Source organism: Lathyrus oleraceus, chromosome 2 (genome assembly GCF_024323335.1).
Source record: "Lathyrus oleraceus cultivar Zhongwan6 chromosome 2, CAAS_Psat_ZW6_1.0, whole genome shotgun sequence".
NCBI classification, from domain to species: Eukaryota; Viridiplantae; Streptophyta; class Magnoliopsida; order Fabales; family Fabaceae; genus Lathyrus; species Lathyrus oleraceus.
In genome coordinates, this window is record NC_066580.1 from 229,116,798 (window position 1) to 229,128,646 (window position 11,849).

Here is an 11,849-nt window from a genome sequence, read left to right on the forward strand (position 1 = left end):
TATGTTTGTTTTCTAGGGTTTTAATTCATGTGGTGAGCCCATGAGCTCATTTGAGTGCTAGGGCACTTATGCATTGGATTGTGTAACTGCTAGAGGGTTTCACTGCTTGTCTTCTGGTTTTACAACTAAAGTACTCACTGTTTAGTCTTTATACAGGTACCTTAGTTGCTTGCTTGCTTTAGCTCTTGCTTGAGAATTGGATTGTGGTTGACACACAACTCAGGTAGTTAGCTTCTTACTTCATGTAGTCTAAAGTCCTGTCACCTTTTTGGCAGGCATTTTGCTGGCAAGTCCTCCTTCAGAGGCTCTGTTTGTGTTTGTTTAAAATTATGCCCAAAGACCTCCAAGAAGAGGCATGTGTTATTTGATAAGACCTCCAAGAGAAGAGGCAATTGACGGATAAAAGGGATTAGTAGCCAATCCCCCGTTATTCAGTGTGTCGTTCTTTATGCTCGCACTACGTGCTGATGCTTCTGAACATGTGCCCCAGATCTTTTGTCCATAGTCTGTCAAGTGGAAAAGGATCCCACTTTCTGGATCCCCACGCTTCCTGTGTCATAAGCTCACCCTGGCCAGGGTTAAGAGATATGAGGTCCCATCCTCATTACCATTTTGATCTGCTCACCCTGACGTTCAATGTTAGTGGTTAAGAGCCCATTTGATTACCCTTACAGTTTGGCTTGTTTGTCGAGGTTGATATGACCCCTCTTGACTAAAGCCCACCCATTGTTTGAGACTCCTGTATGGATATAGTGTGTGATGCTTGTTCATTTGTGTTGGTGTGTTTATTTGTTTTCCTCTTCTCATCTCCTTTTCTGTAGGAGTCGTACGATTAACTTCTGAGGAGGTTGACCGTACGTAGAGTTTAGACTTGAGTTGACTCGCTTCCTGTGTGAGTTAAGTTCTTGTTAGAGACCTCAACTTAGGGATGTTGATTGCGTGACAACTATTAGGCTCGAGTCTTAGTCTCCCTATTAGTTTGTTGTTTCCCTGGTCTCTGGTTAGGAGAGTGTTTTACCCCTAGTAAGGGGAACTACGTCGCCCTAATTCTCATACTAGATGAGATACGTAGGCAGGAGGTTGAGGACAATCTCTCCGGGCACCCTTTTCTTTGTTTTGTGTGTTATTCACCTTTTTCTATGTTTTGTGTGTTATTCACCCTTTTTTTTGTTTTGCGTGTTATTCACCCTTTTCTTTGTTTTGTGTGTTATTCACCCTTTCTTTTGTTTCCGCGTGTGTTCACCTTTATTCTTGAATTGTGTTTACGGTTTCGAGTCTTTTGTTTCTGGAATTTGCTGGCGTTGGTGTGAGTATCCGTTTGTTCAGCGTGTGTGTGAGTGGTATGTTCATACCTTGGGGGATTTCTTCTGTTATTAGTCGGGGTTCACTAGTTGGGGTTCACTTTGGTTACCTGTTATCCGTTCGCGGTTCATCTTTGGGGTTCATCTTCGGGGTTCATTTGTGATGATTGTTATTCATATTGGGGTTCATCTCGGGATTCATTTGTGATGATTGTTATTCACTTGGGGTTCATATTGGGGTTCATCTTTGGGGTTCATCTTTGGGGTTCATCTTTGGGGTTCATTTGCAGTGACTGGTTATACATATCGGGAGTTTATTCAGGATATTTGGTTACTTTGTTGGGGTTTGTTCTGATAACCTTTCTCTTTGGTGTTCGTTAGTTAGTGTTTGTTATTGTTAGGAGTCGGGTGTAAGTCCATGTATTGGCATTATGTTTCCTGTTTGTTATTGTTAGGAGTCGGGTGTAAGTCCATGTATTGGCATTCTGTTTCCTTTTGGGTGTTTCTTTTGACGTCTCAGCATCCCTTTTTGGTGTCTTGTTTCAGCGTGTGTTAGCCGAGCTACGAGTGCTCTGATTCTCCTCTGGATAGAGAAGATACGTAGGCATAAGATGCGATGTCCTAGCGAGCATGTCCCCTTTTCCCGAACTACATCGACTCTGATGTTTGTTTCTGACAAACTACGTAGGCCCAGGATGCGACATCCTGCCGAGTCCACTTCCTCCATTTTCTTTCTCTTCCCCACCTGTTTATTGTTCCAGTTTGTGCAATTTCTTTGAGTAGTTTAGCAGCAACCCTTTCCTTTCCTTTGAGCTATCTTTTGAGCGTGGATCCCGTCGAGTACGGCGGACGTGAGGGGTGTTAACATCTTCCCCCTGCGTAACCGACTCCCTTACCTTGTAATCTCTGGTCGTAAGACCGTTCCTTTCCCTTTCTTAGGTTAATCCTGCGCTCCCTTTCCGTCATAGGATGAATAGCGTCGGTGGCGGCTCTGTATTTTCCCCGCCGGTTATTTTTCGTGTTGCGACAGCTGGCGACTCTGCTGGGGACTAAAGTTGACCTCTTGCTGGTCCATCTTCCCTAAGCGAGTCAATCCTAGCGCTCTTTAGCGTAGTTTTTAGGGTAGTTTGGGTTGCTTTTACTGCTTTATTTATTGCATTTGTGATCATTATACTGTGATTATATTTATATTTGCGTATGTGTTTGCATGCATCATGTTATCACTGTGTTGGATTCTGGACAAGTGTGGTTCCTTGATTTGGGGGTGGGTGTTCTGAGTGGGGCTAAAACCCAAGCCCGAGTATACATCTTGGATTAGCGTAGTCTCATGTTTCCTCACATGTTAGATCAACATGTTGTTGCGACGTGACATACCACAGCCGGACGAGGTTCTTTTGAGAGAGCTCTTCCTTGTGGAGTTTCCACTATGGTTGGGTTATCTCTTTTGAGCTGTTGACTTTGGTGACCGTTCTTTCCCGGATCTTTGGTTTAGATGATCTTATGAGAGCTGCACGGCACACCCGAAAGGGAAAACCCGTTGAGTATCTTATCCGATTGTCAAGACCGATTATCCGCCTTTGGATGACCTTATTAGAATCCGCCTGTGAGGGGAGGGGTTTGGTTCCTACAGGTACAGGTTCTGCTGGTGGCTCTTTGATGGTGACTTTGGTTCGGTTCGTGATCTGGGTTCTATTTATAAGTTGGATTTATAGATATTTATTTCTGACACGCCGGAGTTTTGTCCGTGGTTTTTATTGGCGGGTTCCGTTTATTTCAGACTCCCCGGGTTAGAGGTGGGGTTACTTGTTCAGATGATCTTGTCGCTGTCGTTCGGTGATTTTCCTGTGATGATGGTGATGTATTCTCCGGTTCCGTTTATTTCGGAACCCCCGAGTTGGATTCGTGGTTACTTAGTCCCTTGGATGGTTGTGATCAGTTCTGACACCGGAGTCCAGTGCAGTTGATGTTCAGATGTCTTGGAGGATGGCACTATGCATTGCATTCATGCATCCGCATCATTCCCATTTTGCATTCATCCGCATCTAACTCATGTTTATCCATATGCAGGGTACATTCTTGATTGAGATTCTGGTTGAGAGACATCCTTGTTCCAGATATGAGGGCCGACTTAAAAGATGATGTTGTCTACAGTTTCTTTGATCCAGAGATTAGTGTGCTGAAGGGTATGATAACATTGATTACACCTGACCATGTGGGGTTGTTCCGTGAGGCTTATGGCAGCATTATGAAGATGGTTTTCAGGCTCACAGATGGGGATCAGAGTGCCATCCATACTCTTCTCCAGTTTTATGATCCGGGTTTGAGATGTTTTGGCTTTCCAGACTATTTGTTGGGACCTTTGATGGAGGATTATGCCGGTATTCTGGGCATTCGGGTCAGAAACCAAATTCCTTTCTATGTTACTAAGGAAGAACCTGATATTGTTGAGATTTCTCGTGGTCTTTATTTGAGCCCGGAAGTGACTAAGAAAGGTTTGAAGGAGAAAGGAAAGTTGCCCGGTTTTCATCTGAGTTTCTTGGAGGCCAAAGCCAAGGAACATGTTGTTTTGGGTGATTGGAAGACTGTTTGTGCTTTGCTTGCCGTAAGCATTTATGGAATTATTCTGTTTCCTAATCAGAAGAATTTTGTGGATATTAATACCGTCCGGGTGTTTGCTCAGAAGAATCCCACTCCTACCTTGATTGGGGATGTTTATTATTCGGTTCATAATCGGAACGAGAAGCGGCGTGGAGGATTGGTTAGATGTTGTGCTCAATTGTTATATGAGTGGTTCATGGGATATTTGCCTTCCAAGGGTGCCTGTCTTTCTTGACCATACTGTAAATTGGGCAACCAAGTTGATGGGTTTGCGAGCCAAGGACATAGCTTGGACTCACATTGATGTGGCTGGACGAGATTTTATTTACAGCTGCGGGAGTTTTCCCAACGTGCCCCTTATAGGAGTTCAAGGGTGTATTAATTATAACCCGACGCTTCTTAAGAGACAAATGGGATTTACTATGGAGGTTCCTCCCCTCGAGCGTGAGATTCAGGAGTCTTTCTACTTCCCAGTTGAGGGTAATCAATCATTGTTGGGGCAAGTGTCTGGTGCATGGCGCAACATCCAAAGGAAAGGCAATATTCCTTTTGGTAGAGCTAATAACAGGTCTTTTCCTCCATTTGATGATTGGCTCAGAAAGAGGGTTGAGCTCACTCGTCTACCATTTCCTGTGGGTGATCTTTGGTATCCTTTGTTTGAGGAGCCACGCTCTGCTATCAGTATGGAAGAATTTCTTGAGATGAGGAGGGCAAGAGATCAACTGCAAGCAGAGAAGACTGAGATAGAAATGAGTGTTGATGGAATTCAACTGGCTAATCAGGAAATCAAGGGGAAAGCAAAAGACCAGGCTAGGAGACATGCTCAGGAGGTGAAGCATTTTGAGAAAGACACTACCTATTATTGCAAGATCAGCCAAGCTTTAGAGTCATCTACGAATGAGCATGACCTTACCAAAGAGCAGTTGGCTAGAGCTTTGAAAGTCATTGAAGATGAAAAGAAAAGACAAGTCCTTGTGAAGACTCAGAGGGAAGCTAGAGCCAAAGCCCTTACCGCAGAGTGGGAAGCGAAGCTGGGGGTTAAGAAAGAAGAGAAAGCTAAGATTATGGCCGAGAGAGATCATTATCTTGCTGAGAGGGACCATTATTTTCGTCAGATGAAGATTCATCAGAAAGAGGTGGGGAGACTTCAGCAGGAGAACACTGAGCTCAGGTTCGCTATGAAGTTTACCGGGATGGTTGGTGGTGCAGAGCCTTCTGTGGGACCTTCTTCAGATTATATTTTTATTGCAGTTGTTATCATGTGTTGGATTACCGTCAGGCATGTTGACGGAATTCACTTACTCGTATTTCTTTCCAATTCTGGAGGATTGTAAAGTTGATTTGTATCAGATATGATATATGACTCTCGCACGTGTTGCACATTTTTGCTGTAGAGTGGTTATTATCATTCAGTGATTGATCTCAAAGCTTTATTTTCTTTTCTGTGTTGCACTTACTTAACACACACATGGTCGGGTGATATCTTTGCTAGACCACGACTTTCTGTTCTGTACGGCAAAGCTAGATGATGTATGTCAGAATGCTGCTGTCGAATTATTATCCGTCTCAATGAAGCCAGGATCGAAGGACAGAATGTTCCTCATACGGATAAACATTGCATTCATGCATGAATCATAATAACTTGTCCTCTATTTTGCAGGTGTCGGTTTCTAACGTGTTTGGTTGTTACAGGAATCATTGCTCGCGCATGCAGAATCATCCCTCTGCACGTAACTCGTCCGCACAGATACTTTACCAGACGCAACAAGCCCAAACTGATGGATCCATCCAACGCTGACATTCTCGAGCTGAAAGAGAAGATGAGTGAGTTGATCAACGCCATGCAAGGGTTCACCATGGAGCAGAAAGTAATCGCTGAGAAGGTGGAGAAGCTTGAGATGGCTTCGATTGCCAATAATGGCAATAGTCAAGAGGGTAATTCCAACCATGGTCCTGGTGGTTCTAGGGGTGGTGGCAATCCCAGAAGGAAGGCAACTAATGGTGGTGTATTCATCAATAATAGTGGTGGTCTTCGTTTTGCTGCAGGTAGTGGTCCGGGTCATGTTGGCAACATTCTGAAGGAAACTCAGTTTCCTCCTTTCTTTGGGGTTGTGGAGGATAAAGAAGAGGATCAGTTCTCTGTGCTGATTGAGCAGTTCGGTTAGTATGGCGTTCAACCGCCGAACAAAGAGATTCAGGTACTAGCAGAAAAGATTAGGGCTCTGGAAAGCCATGCCACTCCTGGGGCTATTAACATGACAAATATGGGGTTGGTTGAGGGGATTGTGATCCCACAGAAGTTCAAGGTGCCCACGTTTGATAAGTATAATGGAAGTTCTTGCCCAGAAACTCATCTTTAGGCCTTTGTTTGAAAGATATCTGCCTACACCATGGATCAGAAGCTCTGGATGTACTTTTTCCAGGATAGCTTAGCTGGCGGGTCTCTCGAGTGGTATACCAAGCTGAGATCGTCAGATATAAAGAGCTGGCAGGATTTGGGGGATGCTTTCTTCAAGCAATATCAATTTAACGCTGACATGGCACCAAGTCGTACCCAGTTGCAGGGTATGTCTCAAAAGTCGAACGAGGGGTTTAAAGAGTATGCACAAAGGTGGAGAGAGTTGGCTACCAGGGTTCAACCTCCATTAGTGGATCGGGAGATGTCAGATTTGTTCATGGGTACTCTTCAGGGGACTTTTGCTGAGAGGATGGTGGGGTGTCAGGTTACTGGTTTTGCGGATATAGTAGTGGTTGGCGAGAGGATTGAAAGCTGGTTGAAATGGGAAAAATACAGGGAAATATTCCGTCGTCTGGATTGAAGAAGCCCTTCGGAAATGGTCAGCACAAGAAAGACGGTGACTCGAGTGTTGTGTATGCCCAGAGAGGACACGGTAGGAATCATTACTACCAGCATACTGTTGCAGTAACGATTCCTGCTGATAATCAACCCGCACAACAGCAACAGCAACATCAGCCATTTCAGTAGAGAACACAAAGGGCTGGGTACCAAGTTAGGGGAAGGATGGAAGATCTCCAGTTTGATAGGCCACCCATGACATATGCCCTTTTGTTGAAGAAGTTGAAGGATCTCGGGTTGGTACAGTTGAGGACGTTAGCTCCGTTAAGACCAGATTAGAGGCCTGCCAGTTATGATGAGAATGTCAAGTGCGAGTTCCATTCTGGTGCTCCCGGGCACAATATTGAGGGTTGTAGAGCCTTTAAGCATGTTGTCCAAGACTTGGTGGATTCCAAGGCCATCAATTTTGCACCATCGTCGAATGTTAATGCTAATCCCATGCCGACGCATGGTCAGATGGGGGTGAATGTAATTTCTGAGGATAAAAGTAAAATCGGGGTGACGGATGTGGATCAGTTGAGGACCCCAATGTCTGTGGTCAAGAGACGTTTGTTAAATAATGGAGTTTTTCCTGGTTGTGATAATTACTGTGTTGCTTGTACTGTAACTGCAAATGGGTGTATCATGTTGAGGGAGACGGTTCAGAAAATGATGAATGAGGGAAGTCTCCGATTCGAGAAAGTTGTTGTGGAGAATGAGGATATTTCCACGATAACCATTTATTTCGATCCTGTCCACTTGTCAGTGTCGGCAGATGAGGCTCCAGTTACCATCACGGTACCTGGACCTATTCCGTATGAAGGTGATGGTGTTGTGCCTTGGGACTATGGTGGTGATGTGTATTGCAATGGGGAGAAGAAGGAAGATCAGGTTGCAGTGGATACCACCGTTTTAAAGGTGGACAATGCCAGACTTAGTGGTTTCACTCGCAGCGGGAGGTTGTTTGCATCTAACACGTTGAGAGGTGGTGATGTAGAAAAGGAACAGAGAGATAAGGCCGAGGCTTTAGCCAGGGCAAAAGGAAAGCAGGTGGTGAATGAGGATACTCCTAGAGCGGCACAGGCGCCTGTTGAGCCGGAAAGTGAGTTTGACGCTGAAGCCGAGGAGTTTTTGAGAATTATTAAGAAGTCTGAGTACAAACTTGTTGATCATTTGCAGCAGACTCCGTCCAAAATGTTGATCTTATCTTTGTTGTTGAGTTAAGAAGGTCATAGAGATGCTTTGTTGAAAATCTTGAAGAGGGCCTACGTCCCGCAGGAGATTACAGTCAATCAATTGGAGACAGTGGTATCGAATGTTAATGCCAGCCATGGGTTGGGTTTCATTGATCTCGATCTTACTGTGGACGGGTGCAATCACAATAATGCACTACATATTTTGATGGAGTGTAAAGGAGCTTTGCTTTCGCATGTTTTGGTGGATACAGGCTCGTCACTCAATGTGTTGCCTAAGAAGGCCTTGGCTAAATTGGATTGCGAGGGATTGACTTTGAGGCCTACTTATCTGGTGGTTAGAGCGTTTGATGGCTCTAAAAGGGTCGTGTTCGGGGAAGTTGAGCTCCCCGTAAAGATTGGTCCTGAGGTGTTCAAATCTATGTTTTATGTCATGGACATTCAGCCGGTGTACAGTTGTTTGTTGGGTCGTCCATGGATACATGTTGCTGGGGCAGTAACCTCGACTCTACACCAGAAGTTAAAGTATATCTCAGACGGGCAAGTCGTGACAGTTTGTGGTGAGGAAGATATTTTCGTCAGTCAGTTGTCATCATTTAAGTACGTGGAAATGGACGGTGAAATATTCGAAACACCAAGCCAGGCGTTTGAAACCGTCATGGTGGAGAGTGCCATTTTTGCAGAAAGAGAGAAGAAGTCGTCCATTGCTTCTTATAAACAGGCTGTGGAGGTGGTGAAAAGTGGAGAGGCCCCAGGTTGGGGAAGAGTGGTAGATATTACGGTGAAGGAGGATAAGTTTGGGATCGGTTATTAGTCAGGCCAAGGCTCGTCTGGACAGGATAAAGGTCGTCGCCAACCGTTCACATTCACCAGTGCTGGAATGCTAGATCTGGGTCGTATCTGTGTTATGGGTGAAGAGACTGATAGTGACTGTGAGCTTGACTCGTGGATAAAACCGTGCGTACCAGGAATGGAGATCCAGAACTGGAAGGCCGAAAAGATCATCACTGTCACTCTGCGTGAAGAGTAATATTTCTGTTTGTTAATTCTGTTTGCATGAAAGCCATACGTTTTGCCCAAAACATAATGGTCCATTGTAAGGGCCACCTCATATGTTTGCATCATTAATAAACAGATGTTTTTCGCATTAAAAGCGGTGTTCTCTGTTTTTCATTTATTTTTGCAGTTAAAAAAAATAACATAATAAAAATGGCAATGTTTATTTTCATTTTCCTTCCTTTTAATTTGTCTCGTTCCGGCTCTAAAGCAACGCATGAATCAACATTCATGCAGATGCGATTATTCTCCGGATCTTATTGATGACAATCCTGTTACACCCCTATATGACTTCGACAACCCGATCTATCATGCCGAAGAAGAAGGCGAAGAAGATTGTGAACTGCCGGAAGAGTTAGCCAGGTTGTTGAAACAAGAGGAGAAGGTGATTCAACCGCACGAGGAGCAAGTTGAGATTGTTAATCTGGGTACCGAGGAGGTCAGAAAGGAAGTAAAAATTGGGGCCGCTTTGGAGACGAATGTCAAGAGTAGAATGGTGGCACTGTTGAAAGAGTATGTTGATATCTTTGTCTGGTCTTATCAAGATATGCCAGGGTTAGATACCAATATTGTTGTACACAAGTTGCCATAGAGAGAAGATTGTCCTCCAGTAAAGCAGAAGTTGCGCAGAACTCGACCCGAGATGGCCATGAAAATCAAAGAGGAAGTACAAAAACAGTTAGATGCTGGTTTCCTAGCTGTCACTAATTATCCGCCTTGGGTCGCGAACACTGTGCCGGTACCGAAGAAGGATGGAAAGGTGAGGATGTGTGTGGACTACCGGGATTTGAATAGAGCTAGCCCGAAAGATGATTTCCCGTTACCTCACATCGATGTGTTGGTAGATAATACAGCTCAATTCTCGGTGTTTTCCTTCATGGATGGCTTTTCTGGCTATAATCAAATTAAAATGTCGCCAGATGATATGGAGAAAACAACGTTCATCACACCATGGGGAACTTTTTGTTATAAGGTGATGTTGTTTGGTCTCAAGAACGTCGGTGCCACGTATCAAAGAGCTATGGTGACCTTGTTTCATGATATGATTCATCATGAGATCGAATGCTATGTTGATGACATGATAGCAAAGTCACAAACAAAAGAGGGGCATCTGGTAGACTTGGCCAAGTTGTTTGACCGGTTAAGACAATTCAAATTGAGGTTGAATCCGAATAAGTGCACTTTTGGAGTGCGGTCCGGCAAGTTGCTGGGGTTTATTGTAAGTGAAAGGGGAATCGAGGTTGATCCTGCTAAAGTAAAAGCGATACAAGAAATGCCTGAACCGAGAACAGGAAAAGAGGTTCGTGGTTTCTTAGGTAGGTTGAACTACATTTCACGGTTCATATCCCATCTAACAGCCACGTGTGAACCCATATTCAAGTTGTTGAGAAAAGATCAAACGGTCAGGTGGAATGATGATTGTCAAGCGGCATTTGAAAAAATAAAAGAATATTTGCAGGAGCCTCCGATTCTGATGCCTCCTGTGGAGGGGCGACCGTTAATCCTGTACTTGACAGTCCTTGAGGGGTCCATGGGGTGTGTACTGGGGCAGCATGACGAGTCTGGTCGAAAAGAGCATGCAATTAACTACCTTAGCAAAAAGTTTACCGACTGTGAAACAAGATATTCACTACTCAAGAAAAGTTATTGCGCTTTGGCATGGGCTGCTCGCCGACTGGGACAGTATATGTTGGTTCATACCACTTTGTTGATTTCCAAGATGGATCCGATCAAGTATATATTTGAGAAGCCAGCATTGATCGGACGGGTTGCGAGATGGCAAATGATTTTGACTGAATACGATATCCAGTACACTTCGCAAAAAGCAATAAATGGGAGTGTATTGTCTGATTACCTCGCCCAGCAACCCATTGAGGATTATCAACCGATGAAAATTGAGTTCCCTGATGAGGACATCATGTTTCTCAAATCGAGAGATTGTGAGGAACCTATCCCGGAGGAGGGGCCTGACCCTGAGTCCGAATGGATTCTGATGTTTGATGGGGCTGTTAACGTGAATGGTAGCGGAGTTGGTGCTGTTTTGGTTACACCGAAGGGATCCCACATTCCTTTTGCTGCCCGACAAACATTTGAATGCACCAACAATGTGGCTGAATACGAAGCTTGTATCTTGGGTGTCGAAGAGGCGATTGATTTGCGAATCAAGAACCTTGTTATTTATGGAGATTCAGCTTTGGTTGTGAACCAGGTTAACGGGAAATGGTATACGCATCAATCCCATTTAATTCCATATCGGGATTATACGAGGAGATTGTTGACGTTCTTCACCAAGGTGGAATTACACCATGTGCCGAGGGAAGAAAATCCTTTAGCAGATACCTTGGCTACTCTGGCCGCTTTGATTAAAGTGCAGTGGTGGAATCAAGTTCCTAGTGTTGAGGTGGGACGGCTGGATAGACCGGCTTATGTGTTTGTTGTCGAAACCGTGCCTGATGATGAAAAGCCGTGGTATTATGACATCAAGCGTTATCTGGAGACCAAAGAGTATCCCGAGGGAGCGTCTAAGAAGGACCGAAAGACTCTGAGGAGGTTGGCCATGGCGTTCTATCTGAATAAAGATAGGGTTTTGTACAAGAGGAATTTTGATTGGGTTTTGCTCAGATGTGTGGATGACAAAGAAGCAAGCCAATTGATGAAAGAGGTGCACGAGGGATCGTTTGGTACCCACGCCAATGGGAACGCGATGGTGAAAAAGTTGCTAAGGACTGGATATTACTGGATGACAATGGAGGCTCAGTGTTTCAACTTCGTGCGGAAATGTCATAAATGCCAGATTTATGCTGACAAGGTGCACGTGCCTCCAAATCCGCTGAGTTTGATGTCGTCTCCGTGGCCGTTTGCTAT

At 44.5% G+C, this 11,849-nt stretch overlaps 1 protein-coding gene across 1 annotated transcript; it reads left to right on the forward strand.

The window, feature by feature from the left end:
• The first annotated feature begins 7,284 nt into the window (after positions 1 to 7,284).
• Positions 7,285 to 8,742, forward strand: LOC127122698 (uncharacterized). Its single transcript, XM_051052994.1, has 3 exons — positions 7,285 to 7,837; positions 7,964 to 8,337; positions 8,446 to 8,742. Exons 1-3 carry the CDS (start codon positions 7,285 to 7,287, stop codon positions 8,740 to 8,742), a joined length of 1,224 nt encoding a protein of 407 aa, XP_050908951.1.
• Positions 8,743 to 11,849: the final 3,107 nt, after the last annotated feature.